This window comes from Oncorhynchus nerka, linkage group LG15 (genome assembly GCF_034236695.1).
Source record: "Oncorhynchus nerka isolate Pitt River linkage group LG15, Oner_Uvic_2.0, whole genome shotgun sequence".
Taxonomy (NCBI): Eukaryota; Metazoa; Chordata; class Actinopteri; order Salmoniformes; family Salmonidae; genus Oncorhynchus; species Oncorhynchus nerka.
In genome coordinates this window covers 84,016,202-84,033,678 of record NC_088410.1, presented here as the reverse complement: position 1 = coordinate 84,033,678, position 17,477 = coordinate 84,016,202, and the positions used below count along the sequence as shown (strand labels likewise).

At 35.9% G+C, this 17,477-nt stretch overlaps 1 protein-coding gene across 3 annotated transcripts in view; it reads left to right on the top strand.

Annotated features, from left to right (window-relative positions):
- The window catches only part of ikbke (inhibitor of nuclear factor kappa B kinase subunit epsilon), a 48,605-nt gene extending 32,613 nt beyond the window's left edge, over positions 1-15,992 (top strand). For all 3 annotated transcript variants that reach the window (XM_065001956.1, XM_065001958.1, XM_065001957.1), the window contains 4 exons: positions 14,147-14,243; positions 14,512-14,606; positions 14,737-14,808; positions 15,440-15,992. In XM_065001956.1, the coding sequence (XP_064858028.1) occupies positions 14,147-14,243; positions 14,512-14,606; positions 14,737-14,808; positions 15,440-15,503 (328 nt within the window). In that variant the 3' untranslated portion in view covers positions 15,504-15,992. The remainder of the gene's footprint in view (positions 1-14,146; positions 14,244-14,511; positions 14,607-14,736; positions 14,809-15,439) is intronic.
- Positions 15,993-17,477: the final 1,485 nt, after the last annotated feature.

Sequence of the window (17,477 nt, the reverse complement as noted above, 5' to 3'; positions counted from 1 at the left end):
TGTTGTCAGTGTTCTTTATTTGTGTGTTGTCAGTGTTCTTTATTTGTGTGTTTCTTTCTTTTTGTGTGTTGTTTGTCTTTATTTGTGTGTTGTCGGTGTTCTTTATTTGTGTGTTGTCAGTGTTCTTTATTTGTGTGTTGTCAGTGTTCTTTATTTGTGTGTGTGTTAATGTTCTTTATTTGTGTGTTGTCAGTGTTCTTTATTTGTGTGTTGTCAGTGTTCTTTATTTGTGTGTTGTTAGTGTTCATGTGTGTGTTGTTAGTGTTCTTTATTGTGTGTGTTGTCAGTGTTCTTTATTTGTGTGTTGTCAGTGTTCTTTATTTGTGTGTTGTCAGTGTTCTTTAGTTGTGTGTTGTTAGTGTTGTTAGTGTTCATGTGTGTGTTGTCAGTGTTCTTTATTTTGTGTTGTCAGTGTTCTTTATTTGTGTGTTGTCAGTGTTCTTTATTTGTGTGTTGTCAGTGTTCTTTATTTGTGTGTTGTCAGTGTTCAGTGTTCTTTATTTGTGTGTTGTTAGTGTTCTTTATTTGTGTGTTGTTAGTGTTCTTTATTTGTGTGTTGTTAGTGTTCTTTATTTGTGTGTTGTTAGTGTTCATGTGTGTGTTGTCAGTGTTCTTTATTTGTGTGTTGTCCGTGTTCTTTATTTGTGTGTTGTCAGTGTTCTTTATTTGTGTGTTTGTGTTCTTTATTTGTGTGTTGTCAGTGTTCTTTATTTGTGTGTTGTGTTCTTTATGTGAGTGTTGTCAGTGTTCTTTATTTTGTGTTGTTGTTCTTTATTTGTGTGTTGTCAGTGTTCTTTATTTGTGTGTTGTTAGTGTTCATGTGTGTGTTGTCAGTGTTCTTTATTTGTGTGTTGTCAGTGTTCTTTATTTGTGTGTTGTCCGTGTTCTTTATTTGTGTGTTGTCCGTGTTCTTTATTTGTGTGTTGTCCGTGTTCTTTATTTGTGTGTTGTCCGTGTTCTTTATTTGTGTGTTGTCCGTGTTCTTTATTTGTGTGTTGTCAGTGTTCTTTATTTGTGTGTTGTTAATGTTCTCTATTTGTGTGTTGTCCGTGTTCTTTATTTGTGTGTTGTCAGTGTTCTTTATTTGTGTGTTGTCAGTGTTCTTTATTTGTGTGTTGTCAGTGTGTGTGTTGTTCGTGTGTGTGTTGTCAGTGTTCTTTATTTGTGTATTGTCAGTGTTCTTTATTTGTGTGTTCTCAGTGTTCTTTATTTGTGTGTTGTCAGTGTTCTTTATTTGTGTGTTGTTAGTGTTCATGTGTGTGTTGTCAGTGTTCTTTATTTGTGTGTTGTCCGTGATCTGTATTTGTGTGTTGTCCGTGTTCTTTATTTGTGTGTTGTCAGTGTTCTTTATTTGTGTGTTGTCAGTGTTCTTTATTTGTGTGTTGTCAGTGTTCTTTATGTGTGTGTTGTTGGTGTTCTTTATTTGTGTGTTGTCGGTGTTCTTTATTTGTGTGATGTCAGTGTTCTTCATGTTAGTGTTGTCAGTGTTCTTTATTTGTGTGTTGTTAATGTTCTCTATTTGTGTGTTGTCCGTGTTCTTTATTTGTGTGTTGTCAGTGTTCTTTATTTGTGTGTTGTTAGTGTTCATGTGTGTGTTGTTAGTGTTCATGTGTGTGTTGTCAGTGTTCTTTATTTGTGTGTTGTCAGTGTTCTTTATTTGTGTGTTGTCAGTGTTCTTTATTTTGTGTTGTTAGTGTTCAGTGTGTTGTTAGTGTTCATGTGTGTGTTGTCAGTGTTCTTTATTTGTGTGTTGTCAGTGTTCTTTATTTGTGTGTTGTCAGTGTTCTTTATTTGTGTGTTGTCAGTGTTCTTTATTTTGTGTTGTTGTTCTTTATTTGTGTGTTGTTAGTGTTCTTTATTTGTGTGTTGTTAGTGTTCTTTATTTGTGTGTTGTTAGTGTTCATGTGTGTGTTGTCAGTGTTCTTTATTTGTGTGTTGTCCGTGTTCTTTATTTGTGGTTTGTCAGTGTTCTTTATTTGTGTGTTGTCAGTGTTCTTTATTTGTGTGTTGTCAGTGTTCTTTATTTGTGTGTTGTCAGTGTTCTTTATTTGTGTGTTGTCCGTGTTCTTTATTTGTGTGTTGTCCAGTGTTCTTTATTTGTGTGTTGTCAGTGTTCTTTATTTGTGTGTTGTCAGTGTTCTTTATTTGTGTGTTGTCAGTGTTCTTTATGTGTGTGTTGTTGGTGTTCTTTATTTGTGTGTTGTCAGTGTTCTTTATTTGTGTGTTTCAGTGTTCTTCATGTTGTGTTGTCAGTGTTCTTTATTTGTGTGTTGTTAATGTTCTCTATTTGTGTGTTGTCGTGTTCTTTATTTGTGTGTTGTCAGTGTTCTTTATTTGTGTTTCAGTGTTCGTGTGTGTGTGTTTCAGTGTTCTTTATTTGTGTGTTGTCAGTGTTCTTTATTTGTGTGTTCAGTGTTCTTTATTTGTGTGTTGTCAGTGTTCTTTATTTGTGTGTGTCAGTGTTCTTTATTTGTGTGTGTCAGTGTTCTTTATTTGTGTGTTGTCCGTGTTCTTTATTTGTGTGTTGTTAATGTTCTCTATTTGTGTGTTGTCAGTGTTCTTTATTTGTGTGTTGTAGTGTTCTTTATGTGAGTGTTGTCAGTGTTCTTTATTTGTGTGTTGTCCGTGTTCTTTATTTGTGTGTTGTCAGTGTTCTTTATTTGTGTGTTGTCCGTGTTCTTTATTTGTGTGTTGTCCGTGTTCTTTATTTGTGTGTTGTCCGTGTTCTTTATTTGTGTGTTGTCCGTGTTCTTTATTTGTGTGTTGTCAGTGTTCTTTATTTGTGTGTTGTCGGTGTTCTTTATGTGTGTGTTGTCGGTGTTCTTTATTTGTGTGTTGTCGGTGTTCTTTATTTGTGTGTTGTCAGTGTTCTTTATTTGTGTGTTGTCAGTGTTCTTTATTTGTGTGTTGTCAGTGTTCATGTGTGTGTTGTCAGTGTTCTTTATTTGTGTGTTGTCAGTGTTCTTTATTTGTGTGTTGTCAGTGTTCTTTATTTGTGTGTTGTCAGTGTTCTTTATTTGTGTGTTGTCAGTGTTGTCAGTGTTCATGTGTGTGTTGTCGGTGTTCTTTATGTGTGTGTTGTTGGTGTTCTTTATTTGTGTGTTGTTGGTGTTCTTTATTTGTGTGTTGTTGGTGTTCATGTGTGTGTTGTCGGTGTTCTTTATTTGTGTGTTGTCAGTGTTCTTTATTTGTGTGTTGTCAGTGTTCTTTATTTGTGTGTTGTCAGTGTTGTCAGTGTTCATGTGTGTGTTGTCAGTGTTCTTTATTTGTGGGTTGTCAGTGTTCTTCATGTTAGTGTTGTCAGTGTTCTTTATTTGTGTGTTGTCAGTGTTCTTTATGTGTGTGTTGTTGGTGTTCTTTATTTGTGTGTTGTTAGTGTTCTTTATTTGTGTGTTGTTAGTGTTCATGTGTGTGTTGTCAGTGTTCTTTATTTGTGTGTTGTTAATGTTCTTATTTGTGTGTTGTCCGTGTTCTTTATTTGTGTGTTGTCAGTGTTCTTTATTTGTGTGTTGTCAGTGTTCTTTGTGTGTGTTGTCAGTGTTCTTTATTTGTGTGTTGTCAGTGTTCTTTATTTGTGTGTTGTCAGTGTTCTTTATTTGTGTGTTGTCAGTGTTCTTTATTTGTGTGTTGTCAGTGTTCTTTATTTGTGTGTTGTTATGTTTGTGTGTTGTCAGTGTTCTTTATTTGTGTGTTGTGTGTTCTTTATTTGTGTGTTTGTTCTTTAGTGTTCTTTATTTGTGTGTTGTCCGTGTTCTTTATTTGTGTGTTGTCAGTGTTCTTTATTTGTGTGTTGTCAGTGTTCTTTATTTGTGTGTTGTTAATGTTCTCTATTTGTGTGTTGTCAGTGTTCTTTATTAGTGTGTTGTTAGTGTTCTTTATGTGAGTGTTGTCAGTGTTCTTTATTTGTGTGTTGTCCGTGTTCTTTATTTGTGTGTTGTCAGTGTTCTTTATTTGTGTGTTGTCAGTGTTCTTTATTTGTGTGTTGTCAGTGTTCTTTATTTGTGTGTTGTCAGTGTTCTTTATTTGTGTGTTGTCAGTGTTCTTTATTTGTGTGTTGTCAGTGTTCTTTATTTGTGTGTTGTCCGTGTTCTTTATTTGTGTGTTGTCCGTGTTCTTTATTTGTGTGTTGTCCGTGTTCTTTATTTGTGTGTTGTCAGTGTTCTTTATTTGTGTGTTGTCAGTGTTCTTCATGTTAGTGTTGTCAGTGTTCTTTATTTGTGTGTTGTTAATGTTCTCTATTTGTGTGTTGTCGTGTTCTTTATTTGTGTGTTGTCCGTGTTCTTTATTTGTGTGTTGTCAGTGTTCTTTATTTGTGTGTTGTCAGTGTTCTTTATTTGTGTGTTGTCAGTGTTCTTTATTTGTGTGTTGTTAATGTTCTTTATTTGTGTGTTGTCAGTGTTCTTTATTAGTGTGTTGTTAGTGTGAGTGTTGTCAGTGTTCTTTATTTGTGTGTTGTCGTGTTCTTTATTTGTGTGTTGTCAGTGTTCTTTATTAGTGTGTTGTTAGTGTTCTTTATTTGTGTGTTGTCAGTGTTCTTTATTTGTGTGTTGTCAGTGTTCTTTATTTGTGTGTTGTCAGTGTTCTTTATTTGTGTGTTGTCAGTGTTCTTTATTTGTGTGTTGTTAGTGTTCTTTATGTGAGTGTTGTCAGTGTTCTTTATTTGTGTGTTGTCCGTGTTCTTTATTTGTGTGTTGTCAGTGTTCATGTGTGTGTTGTCAGTGTTCTTTATTTGTGTGTTGTCAGTGTTCTTTATTTGTGTGTTGTCAGTGTTCTTTATTTGTGTGTTGTTGTTCTTTATTTGTGTGTTGTCCGTGTTCTTTATTTGTGTGTTGTCCGTGTTCTTTATTTGTGTGTTGTCCGTGTTCTTTATTTGTGTGTTGTCCGTGTTCTTTATTTGTGTGTTGTCCGTGTTCTTTATTTGTGTGTTGTCAGTGTTCTTTATTTGTGTGTTGTTAATGTTCTCTATTTGTGTGTTGTCCGTGTTCTTTATTTGTGTGTTGTCAGTGTTCTTTATTTGTGTGTTGTCAGTGTTCTTTATTTGTGTGTTGTCAGTGTGTGTGTTTTGTGTGTTGTCAGTGTTCTTTATTTGTGTGTTGTCAGTGTTCTTTATTTGTGTGTTGTTAGTGTTCATGTGTGTGTTGTCAGTGTTCTTTATTTGTGTGTTGTCCGTGATCTTATTTGTGTGTTGTCCGTGTTCTTTATTTGTGTGTTGTCAGTGTTCTTTATTTGTGTGTTGTCAGTGTTCTTTATTTGTGTGTTGTCAGTGTTCTTTATATGTGTGTTGTCAGTGTTCTTTATGTGTGTGTTGTTGGTGTTCTTTATTTGTGTGTTGTCAGTGTTCTTTATTTGTGTGATTCAGTGTTCTTCATGTTAGTGTTGTCAGTGTTCTTTATTTGTGTGTTGTTAATGTTCTCTATTTGTGTGTTGTCCGTGTTCTTTATTTGTGTGTTGTCAGTGTTCTTTATTTGTGTGTTGTTAGTGTTCATGTGTGTGTTGTTAGTGTTCATGTGTGTGTTGTCAGTGTTCTTTATTTGTGTGTTGTCAGTGTTCTTTATTTGTGTGTTGTCAGTGTTCTTTATTTGTGTGTTGTTAGTGTGTGTGTGTTGTCAGTGTTCTTTATTTGTGTGTTGTCCGTGTTCTTTATTTGTGTGTTGTCCGTGTTCTTTATTTGTGTGTTGTCAGTGTTCTTTATTTGTGTGTTGTCAGTGTTCTTTATTTGTGTGTTGTCAGTGTTCTTTATTTGTGTGTTGTCAGTGTTCTTTATTTGTGTGTTGTTAGTGTTCATGTGTGTGTTGTCAGTGTTCTTTATTTGTGTGTTGTCCGTGTTCTTTATTTGTGTGTTGTCAGTGTTCTTTATTTGTGTGTTGTCAGTGTTCTTTATTTGTGTGTTGTCAGTGTTCTTTATTTGTGTGTGTCAGTGTTCTTTATTTGTGTGTGTCAGTGTTCTTTATTTGTGTGTTGTCCGTGTTCTTTATTTGTGTGTTGTTAATGTTCTCTATTTGTGTGTTGTCAGTGTTCTTTATTTGTGTGTTGTTAGTGTTCTTTATGTGAGTGTTGTCAGTGTTCTTTATTTGTGTGTTGTCCGTGTTCTTTATTTGTGTGTTGTCAGTGTTCTTTATTTGTGTGTTGTCAGTGTTCTTTATTTGTGTGTTGTCGGTGTTCTTTATGTGTGTGTTGTCGGTGTTCTTTATTTGTGTGTTGTCGGTGTTCTTTATTTGTGTGTTGTCAGTGTTCTTCATGTTAGTGTTGCCAGTGTTCTTTATTTGTGTGTTGTCAGTGTTCTTTATTTGTGTGTTGTCAGTGTTCATGTGTGTGTTGTCAGTGTTCTTTATTTGTGTGTTGTCAGTGTTCTTTATTTGTGTGTTGTCAGTGTTCTTTATTTGTGTGTTGTCAGTGTTCTTTATTTGTGTGTTGTCAGTGTTGTCAGTGTTCATGTGTGTGTTGTCGGTGTTCTTTATTTGTGTGTTGTCAGTGTTCTTTATTTGTGTGTTGTCAGTGTTCTTTATTTGTGTGTTGTCAGTGTTGTCAGTGTTCATGTGTGTGTTGTCAGTGTTCTTTATTTGTGGGTTGTCAGTGTTCTTCATGTTAGTGTTGTCAGTGTTCTTTATTTGTGTGTTGTTAATGTTCTCTATTTGTGTGTTGTCCGTGTTCTTTATTTGTGTGTTGTCAGTGTTGTCAGTGTTCTTTATGTGTGTGTTGTCAGTGTTCTTTATGTGTGTGTTGTCAGTGTTCTTTATTTGTGTGTTGTCGGTGTTCTTTATGTGTGTGTTGTCAGTGTTCTTTATTTGTGTGTTGTCAGTGTTGTCAGTGTTCTTTATGTGTGTGTTGTCAGTGTTCTTTATTTGTGTGTTGTCGGTGTTCTTTATGTGTGTGTTGTTGGTGTTCTTTATTTGTGGGTTGTCAGTGTTCTTCATGTTAGTGTTGTCAGTGTTCTTTATTTGTGTGTTGTTAATGTTCTCTATTTGTGTGTTGTCCGTGTTCTTTATTTGTGTGTTGTCAGTGTTCTTTATTTGTGTGTTGTCAGTGTTCTTTATTTGTGTGTTGTCAGTGTTCTTTATTTGTGTGTTGTCAGTGTTCTTTATTTGTGTGTTGTTAGTGTTCATGTGTGTGTTGTCAGTGTTCTTTATTTGTGTGTTGTTAATGTTCTCTATTTGTGTGTTGTCAGTGTTCTTTATTTGTGTGTTGTTAGTGTTCTTTATGTGAGTGTTGTCCGTGTTCTTTATTTGTGTGTTGTCAGTGTTCTTTATTTGTGTGTTTTTAGTGTTCATGTGTGTGTTGTCATTGTTCTTTATTTGTGTGTTGTCAGTGTTCTTTATTTGTGTGTTGTCCTTGTTCTTTATTTGTGTGTTGTCAGTGTTCTTTATTTGTGTGTTGTCCGTGTTCTTTATTTGTGTGTTGTCCGTGTTCTTTATTTGTGTGTTGTCCGTGTTCTTTATTTGTGTGTTGTCAGTGTTCTTTATTTGTGTGTTGTCAGTGTTCTTTATTTGTGTTCTTCATGTTAGTGTTGCCAGTGTTCTTTATTTGTGTGTTGTCAGTGTTCTTTATTTGTGTGTTGTCAGTGTTCATGTGTGTGTTGTCAGTGTTCTTTATTTGTGTGTTGTCAGTGTTCTTTATTTGTGTGTTGTCAGTGTTCAGTGTTCATGTGTGTGTTGTCAGTGTTCTTTATTTGTGGGTTGTCAGTGTTCTTTATTTGTGGGTTGTCAGTGTTCTTCATGTTAGTGTTGTCAGTGTTCTTTATTTGTGTGTTGTTAATGTTCTCTATTTGTGTGTTGTCCGTGTTCTTTATTTGTGTGTTGTCAGTGTTCTTTATTTGTGTGTTGTCAGTGTTGTCAGTGTTCATGTGTGTGTTGTCAGTGTTCTTTATTTGTGTGTTGTCGGTGTTCTTTATGTGTGTGTTGTTGGTGTTCTTTATTTGTGGGTTGTCAGTGTTCTTCATGTTAGTGTTGTCAGTGTTCTTTATTTGTGTGTTGTTAATGTTCTCTATTTGTGTGTTGTCCGTGTTCTTTATTTGTGTGTTGTCAGTGTTCTTTATTTGTGTGTTGTCCGTGTTCTTTATTTGTGTGTTGTCAGTGTTCTTTATTTGTGTGTTGTCCAGTGTTCTTTATTTGTGTGTTGTCCGTGTTCTTTATTTGTGTGTTGTCCGTGTTCTTTATTTGTGTGTTGTCAGTGTTCTTTATTTGTGTGTTGTCAGTGTTCTTCATGTTAGTGTTGCCAGTGTTCTTTATTTGTGTGTTGTCAGTGTTCTTTATTTGTGTGTTTTGTGTGTGTTGTCAGTGTTCTTTATTTGTGTGTTGTCAGTGTTCTTTATTTGTGTGTTGTCAGTGTTCTTTATTTGTGTGTTGTCAGTGTTCTTTATTTGTGTGTTGTCAGTGTTTTGTTCATGTGTGTGTTGTCAGTGTTCTTTATTTGTGGGTTGTCAGTGTTCTTCATGTTAGTGTTGTCAGTGTTCTTTATTTGTGTGTTGTTAATGTTCTCTATTTGTGTGTTGTCCGTGTTCTTTATTTGTGTGTTGTCAGTGTTCTTTATTTGTGTGTTGTCAGTGTTCATGTGTGTGTTGTCAGTGTTCTTTATTTGTGTGTTGTCGGTGTTCTTTATTTGTGTTGTTGGTGTTCTTTATTTGTGGGTTGTCAGTGTTCTTATTTAGTGTTGTCAGTGTTCTTTATTTGTGTGTTGTTAATGTTCTTATTTGTGTGTTGTCCGTGTTCTTTATTTGTGTGTTGTCAGTGTTCTTTATTTGTGTGTTGTCAGTGTTCTTTATTTGTGTGTTGTCAGTGTTCTTTATGTTGTTGTGTTTGTGTGTGTTCAGTTTATTTGTGTGTTGTTAATGTTCTCTATTTGTGTGTTGTCAGTGTTCTTTATTTGTGTGTTGTTAGTGTTCTTTTGTGTGTTGTCAGTGTTCTTTATTTGTGTGTTGTCCGTGTTCTTTATTTGTGTGTTGTCAGTGTTCTTTATTTGTGTGTTTTTAGTGTTCATGTGTGTGTTGTCATTGTTCATTATTTGTGTGTTGTCAGTGTTCTTTATTTGTGTGTTGTCCGTGTTCTTTATTTGTGTGTTGTCAGTGTTCTTTATTTGTGTGTTGTCAGTGTTCTTTATTTGTGTGTTGTCAGTGTTCTTTATTTGTGTGTTGTTAGTGTTCATGTGTGTGTTCTCAGTGTTCTTTATTTGTTGGTGTTCTTTATTTGTGTTGTCAGTGTTCTTTATTTGTGTGTTGTCAGTGTTCTTTATTTTGTGTTGTTAGTGTTCATGTGTGTGTTGTCAGTGTTCTTTATTTGTGTGTTGTTAATGTTCTCTATTTGTGTGTTGTCAGTGTTCTTTATTTGTGTGTTGTTAGTGTTCTTTATGTGAGTGTTGTCAGTGTTCTTTATTTGTGTGTTGTCCGTGTTCTTTATTTGTGTGTTGTCAGTGTTCTTTATTTGTGTGTTTTTAGTGTTCATGTGTGTGTTGTCAGTGTTCTTTATTTGTGTGTTGTCAGTGTTCTTTATTTGTGTGTTGTCGTGTTCTTTATTTGTGTGTTGTCAGTGTTCTTTATTTGTGTGTTGTCAGTGTTCTTTATTTGTGTGTTGTCAGTGTTCTTTATTTGTGTGTTGTCAGTGTTCTTTATTTGTGTGTTGTCAGTGTTCTTTGTTGTCAGTGTTCTTTATTTGTGTGTTGTCAGTGTTCTTCATTTGTGTGTTGTCAGTGTTCTTTATTTGTGTGTTGTCAGTGTTCTTTATTTGTGTGTTGTCCGTGTTCTTTATTTGTGTGTTGTCCGTTTCTTTATTTGTGTGTTGTCCGTGTTCTTTATTTGTGTGTTGTGTGTTCTTTATTTGTGTGTTGTCAGTGTTCTTTATTTGTGTGTTGTCGGTGTTCTTTATTTGTGTGTTGTCAGTGTTCTTCATGTTAGTGTTGCCAGTGTTCTTTATTTGTGTGTTGTCAGTGTTCTTCATGTGTGTGTTGTCAGTGTTCTTCATTTGTGTTCAGTGTTCTTTATTTGTGTGTTGTCAGTGTTCTTTATTTGTGTGTTGTCAGTGTTCTTTATTTGTGTGTTGTGTGTTCTTTATTTGTGTGTTGTCAGTGTTCTTTATTTGTGTGTTGTCAGTGTTCTTTATTTGTGTGTTGTCGGTGTTCTTTATTTGTGTGTTGTCAGTGTTCTTTATGTTAGTGTTGCCAGTGTTCTTTATTTGTGTGTTGTCAGTGTTCTTTATTTGTGTGTTGTCAGTGTTCATGTGTGTGTTGTATGTTCTTTATTTGTGTGTTGTCAGTGTTCTTTATTTGTGTGTTGTCAGTGTTCTTTATTTTGTGTTGTCAGTGTTGTCAGTGTTCATGTGTGTGTTGTCAGTGTTCTTTATTTGTGTGTTGTCAGTGTTCTTTATTTGTGTGTTGTCGGTGTTCTTTATTTGTGTGTTGTTGGTGTTCATGTGTGTTCTTTCGGTGTTCTTTATTTGTGTGTTGTCAGTGTTCTTTATTTGTGTGTTGTCAGTGTTCTTTATTTTTGTTGTCAGTTCTTTATTTGTGTGTTGTCAGTGTTGTCAGTTTATTTGTGTGTTGTCAGTGTTCTTTATTTGTGGGTTGTCAGTGTTCTTCATGTTAGTGTTGTCAGTGTTCTTTATTTGTGTGTTGTCATTTGTGTTCTTTCTTTATTTGTGTGTTGTCAGTGTTCTTTATTTGTGTGTTGTTTAGTGTTTTGTGTGTTGTCAGTGTTCTTTATTTGTGTGTTGTCAGTGTTCTTTATGTGTGTGTTGTTGGTGTTCTTTATTTTGTGTTTCAGTGTTCTTTATTTGTGGGTTGTCAGTGTTCTTCATGTTAGTGTTGTCAGTGTTCTTTATTTGTGTGTTGTTAGTGTTCTTATTTGTGTGTTGTCAGTGTTCTTTATTTGTGTGTTGTCAGTGTTCTTTATTTGTGTGTTGTCAGTGTTCTTTATTTTGTGTTGTCAGTGTTCTTTATTTGTGTGTTGTTAGTGTTCATGTGTGTGTTGTCAGTGTTCTTTATTTGTGTGTTGTCAGTGTTCTGTATTTGTGTGTTAGTGTTCTTTATTTGTGTGTTGTTAGTGTTTTTATTTGAGTGTTGTCAGTGTTCTTTATTTGTGTGTTGTCAGTGTTCTTTATTTTGTGTTGTCCGTTTTCTTTATTTGTGTGTTGTCGTGTTCTTTATTTGTGTGTTGTCCGTGTTCTTTATTTGTGTGTTGTCAGTGTTCTTTATTTGTGTGTTTTTAGTGTTCATGTGTGTGTTGTCATTGTTCTTTTTTTGTGTGTTGTCAGTGTTCTTTATTTGTGTGTTGTCAGTGTTCTTTATTTGTGTGTGTCAGTGTTCTTTATTTGTGTGTTGTCAGTGTTCTTCATGTGTGTGTTGTCAGTGTTCTTTATTTGTGTGTTGTCAGTGTTCTTTATTTGTGTGTTGTCAGTGTTCTTTATTTGTGTGTTGTCAGTGTTCTTTATGTGTGTGTTGTCGGTGTTCTTTATTTGTGTGTTGTCGGTGTTCTTTATTTGTGTGTTGTTGTTCTTCATGTTAGTGTTGCCAGTGTTCTTTATTTGTGTGTTGTCAGTGTTCTTTATTTGTGTGTTTTAGTGTTTTGTGTGTTGTCAGTGTTCTTTATTTGTGTGTTGTCAGTGTTCTTTATTTGTGTGTTGTCAGTGTTCTTTATTTGTGTGTTGTCAGTGTTGTCAGTGTTATTTGTGTGTTGTCAGTGTTCTTTATTTGTGTGTTGTCGGTGTTCTTTATGTGTGTGTTGTTGGTGTTCTTTATTTGTGTGTTGTTGGTGTTCTTTATTTGTGTGTTGTTGGTGTTCATGTGTGTGTTGTCAGTGTTCTTTATTTGTGTGTTGTCAGTGTTCTTTATTTGTGTGTTGTCAGTGTTGTCAGTGTTCATGTGTGTGTTGTCAGTGTTCTTTATTTGTGGGTTTAGTGTTCTTCATGTTAGTGTTGTCAGTGTTCTTTATTTGTGTGTTGTTAATGTTCTTATTTGTGTGTTGTCAGTGTTCTTTATTTGTGTGTTGTCAGTGTTCTTTATTTGTGTGTTGTCAGTGTTGTCAGTGTTCATGTGTGTGTTGTCAGTGTTCTTTATTTGTGTGTTGTTAATGTTCTCTATTTGTGTGTTTGTGTTCTTTATGTGTGTGTTGTTGGTGTTCTTTATTTGTGTGTTGTCAGTGTTCTTTATTTGTGGGTTGTCAGTGTTCTTCATGTTAGTGTTGTCAGTGTTCTTTATTTGTGTGTTGTTAATGTTCTTTATTTGTGTGTTGTCCGTGTTCTTTATTTGTGTGTTGTCAGTGTTCTTTATTTGTGTGTTGTCAGTGTTCTTTATTTGTGTGTTGTCAGTGTTCTTTATTTGTGTGTTGTTAGTGTTCATGTGTGTGTTGTCAGTGTTCTTTATTTGTGTGTTGTCAGTGTTCTTATTTGTGTGTTAGTGTTCTTTATTTGTGTGTTGTTAGTGTTCTTTATGTGAGTGTTGTCAGTGTTCTTTATTTGTGTGTTGTCCGGGTTCTTTATTTTTGTGTTGTCCGTTTTCTTTATTTGTGTGTTGTCAGTGTTCTTTATTTGTGTGTTGTCAGTGTTCTTTATTTGTGTGTTGTCAGTGTTCTTTATTTGTGTGTTGTCAGTGTTGTCAGTGTTCATGTGTGTGTTGTCAGTGTTATTTATTTGTGTGTTGTCAGTGTTCTTTATTTGTGTGTTGTCAGTGTTCTTTATTTGTGTGTTGTCAGTGTTCTTTATTTGTGTGTTGTCAGTGTTCTTTATTTGTGTGTTGTCAGTGTTGTTGTTGTTGTCAGTGTTCTTTATTTGTGTGTTGTCAGTGTTCTTTATTTGTGTGTTGTCAGTGTTCTTTATTTGTGTGTTGTCAGTGTTCTTTATTTGTGTGTTGTCAGTGTTCTTTATTTGTGTGTTGTCAGTGTTGTCAGTGTTCTTTATTTGTGTGTTGTCAGTGTTCTTTATTTGTGTGTTGTCAGTGTTCTTTATTTGTGTGTTGTCAGTGTTCTTTATTTGTGTGTTGTCAGTGTTCTTTATTTGTGTGTTGTCAGTGTTCTTTATTTGTGTATTGTCAGTGTTCTTTATTTGTGTGTTGTCAGTGTTCTTTATTTGTGTGTTGTCAGTGTTGTCAGTGTTCATGTGTGTGTTGTCAGTGTTCTTTATTTGTGTGTTGTCAGTGTTCTTTATGTGTGTGTTGTTGGTGTTCTTTATTTGTGTGTTGTTAGTGTTCTTTATTTGTGTGTTGTTAGTGTTCTTTATTTGTGTGTTGTCAGTGTTCTTTATTTGTGTGTTGTCAGTGTTCTTTATTTGTGTGTTGTCAGTGTTCTTTATTTGTGTGTTGTCAGTGTTCTTTATTTGTGTGTTGTCAGTGTTGTCAGTGTTCATGTGTGTGTTGTCAGTGTTCTTTATTTGTGTGTTGTCAGTGTTCTTTATGTGTGTGTTGTTGGTGTTCTTTATTTGTGTGTTGTTAGTGTTCTTTATTTGTGTGTTGTTAGTGTTCTTTATTTGTGTGTTGTCAGTGTTCTTTATTTGTGTGTTGTCAGTGTTCTTTATTTGTGTGTTGTCAGTGTTCTTTATTTGTGTGTTGTCAGTGTTCTTTATTTGTGTATTGTCAGTGTTCTTTATTTGTGTGTTGTCAGTGTTGTCAGTGTTCATGTGTGTGTTGTCAGTGTTCTTTATTTGTGTGTTGTCAGTGTTCTTTATTTGTGTGTTGTCAGTGTTCTTTATTTGTGTGTTGTCAGTGTTCTTTATTTGTGTATTGTCAGTGTTCTTTATTTGTGTGTTGTCAGTGTTCTTTATTTGTGTGTTGTCAGTGTTGTCAGTGTTCATGTGTGTGTTGTCAGTGTTCTTTATTTGTGTGTTGTCAGTGTTCTTTATTTGTGTGTTGTCAGTGTTCTTTATTTGTGTGTTGTCAGTGTTCTTTATTTGTGTGTTGTCAGTGTTCTTTATTTGTGTGTTGTCAGTGTTCTTTATTTGTGTGTTGTCAGTGTTGTCAGTGTTCATGTGTGTGTTGTCAGTGTTCTTTATTTGTGTGTTGTCAGTGTTCTTTATGTGTGTGTTGTTGGTGTTCTTTATTTGTGTGTTGTTAGTGTTCTTTATTTGTGTGTTGTTAGTGTTCTTTATTTGTGTGTTGTCAGTGTTCTTTATTTGTGTGTTGTCAGTGTTCTTTGTTTGTGTGTTTTCAGTGTTCTTTATTTGTGTGTTTTCAGTGTTCTCCGTGAGATGCAATGCAGGCTGTCAGACTTTGGCAATTTCTCCCAAGGGCTGATGGGGGACCTGGAGATGTGTGAGGAGCGCCAGAACAAGGTTTTCCCTGAACTATTACAATTGTTTAATAATAAATAAATACAAATATTAAAACAATATATTGATATAGAGAAATATAATAACTATATAATAATTAACAACTGACTATAATAATTGTTTAACAATATTTTTTTATTTTATTAAAACAAGATATTGATTGAGAGGGAAAAAATGGTTAACCTTTGACCTCTAAGCTCTAGCATCAACCCTACGCCAATAAGCAGCTTTAAAGATAACACTGACCATTGTCCTGCTGTGCTCTCCTCAGTGCCTGGACAGAGTCCTGCTCAGAGGCCAGCCAGGACAGACAGGCCCAGGGGGTCAGGAGGCCACACCCAGGGACAAGGACCACATGGTCCTCAGGTGTGTGTGTGTGTGTGTGTGTGTGTGTGTGTGTGTGTGTGTGTGTGTGTGTGTGTGTGTGTGTGTGTGAGAGAGATGTGCTTGGCTGCATGTGTGTGTAAACCCCTGTGTTTAATCGGTGTGTGTCCAGGATGCAACAGCTAAAGGAGGAGATGGAGATAGTGGTGAGAGAGTTGCAATCCAACAACAACATCATTGAGAGGTCAGTGGCATTAACCTCCTAACCGTATCCCATAACCCTAACCTTAGCCCCTAACCTCCTAACCTTAGTTCCTAACCTCCTAATCTTAGCCCCTAACCTTAACCTTAGCCCCTAACCCTAATTTCCTAATTTTAGCCCCTAACCTCCTAACCTTAGCCCCTAATCCTAACCTCTAACCTCCTGACGTTAACCTCTAACCCCCTAACCTTAGCCCCTAACCTTAGCCCTTAACCTCCTAACCTCTAGTCTCCTAACCCTAACCTCTAACCTTACTTTCCTAATCTCCAACCTCCTAACCTAACCTTAACCTCTGACCTTCTAGCCCTAACCTCCTAACCTCTAACCTTAACCTCCTAACCTCTAATCACCTAACCTTAAACTCTTAACCCTTAATTCTAACTATAACGCTAACCTCCTATCCGTGCCAAATCTCACATAGTTGGCCCCTCAAGTGTTTTATCTGAAGGACAAACTGTAGCATTGATTATGTCCCAAAATATGTCTCAAATGGCAACCTATTCCCTATATAGTACACTACTTTTGACCAGGGCCCAACCTTGTGAACTATAAAGGGAATAGGGTGCCCTTATGGGACACGCTTTATTAAGACCTGAATCTTTCTCTTCTGCAGTCTGGGAGCTGTAACCTCTGCAACTATGCTGGAGCCTGATCTACCGAGACCCATCGGACTGTGACCAGACAACCACACACACACTCAGACAGACAGACAGATTAACAGTCAGACAGACAGATTAACAGACAGACAGACAGATTAACAGACAGACAGACAGATTAACAGACAGACAGACAGATTAACAGACAGACAGACAGATTAACAGACAGACAGATGAACAGACAGACAGATGAACAGACAGACAGATGAACAGACAGACAGACAGATGAACAGACAGACAGATGAACAGACAGACAGATGGACAGACAGACAGACAGACAGACAGACAGACAGACAGACAGACAGACAGACAGACAGACAGATCAACAGACAGACAGACAGATGAACAGACAGACAGACAGATGAACAGACAGACAGACGGAAGAGAGAGGGGTAGATAGATTCCCTCATCTACCCAGTGCTCCTGCTGAAATGGGTCAAACGGAAGCTCAGGACCAAGCCAATATGGTCTCATTAGTATGTGTGTACCATGATTAAACCCATAAATGAACCACTGGACGTGTGAAATCATAATGCGATTTAAACTTTTGTTTATGTTGAAATGACTTCCCGGCTACAAAGTCACAAGGGAGAACATACAGTGGGTGACATCAGCTGCCTTCAGACATGAAACATGAGGAAATGACATGCAGAGAAAACACTGGCAGAGCACACACACACATACAGACAGACAGTAACCTGCCAATTGATTAGCTATTTAGCAGTCTTGTTTAGAAGTCTTATGGCTTGGGGGTAGAAGTTGCCGCTTGCCATGCGGTAGAGAGAGGCTGGAGTCTTTGACCATTTTTGGGGCCTTTCTCTGACACGGCCTGGTATAGAGAACCTGGGTGGCAGGGAGCTCGGCCCCAGTGATGTATTGGCCCTGGGTACATATACCCTACCAAGCGGTGATGCAGCCAGTCAAGATGCTCTCGATAACGTTTTGAGGATTTGAAGGTCCATGACAAATCTTTTCAGCCTCCGGACTTCACTGTGCAATTACTGAATATCTACAACCTCTCAATTTGACTCAGTGTCAACTGGTTTGAGAATGACCGATGAAGAGTAGACTGACAAACAGGAGGTTTTCCTGAGTAAACAAGAAACAACTAAACTCATCACAATGTAAACTAAATACACTTTAATAATGTGAAAGTGAAAGGTATTTGTGTTTGAGCCTTATGTGTGCGTGGTTGGGTGTTTGTGACAGGGGTGTTCTGCAAACCATTGGGGGAATTTCTGTCTCGTGAGGAACAAGCTCACTGCGTCATGTGGTTTCTTATAAAACAGATGATGTATTGTGACATGGAAATGTTTATACTTTTCCTAATCGTAACACAGCAGGCTAAATGGTTAGCATGTGTACTTCTTCATAAGCTATGTACGTGGATGGGTTCACTGATGTCTATCCCCATGTTTATAGGTTCAATGTACTGTATGCTAATGGAAACAGAACAAGTTCAGAAGTTCATGGATTTTTGTCTTTGGGATCAGTCACCAAAAAATGATTCCATAATAATGATTGGAAAGAATGGTGAAAAACAACATATGTCTATTATATCATCATCTGTAGCAGTAGTAATATAGTGCAGTAGTAATATAGTACAGTAGTAATATAGTACAGTAGTAATATAGTGCGGTAGTAATATAGTGCGGTAGTACTATAGTGCGGTAGTAATATAGTGCGGTAGTAATATAGTGCGGTAGTAATATAGTACGGTAGTAATATAGTACAGTAGTAATATAGTACAGTAGTAATATAGTGCAGTAGTAATATAGTACAGTAGTAATATAGTACAGTAGTAATATAGTGCAGTAGTAATATAGTGCGGTAGTAATATAGTACAGTAGTAATATAGTGCAGTAGTAATATAGTGCGGTAGTAATATAGTACAGTAGTAATATAGTACAGTAGTAATATAGTGCAGTAGTAATATAGTACAGTAGTAATATAGTACAGTAGTAATATAGTACAGTAGTAATATAGTACAGTAGT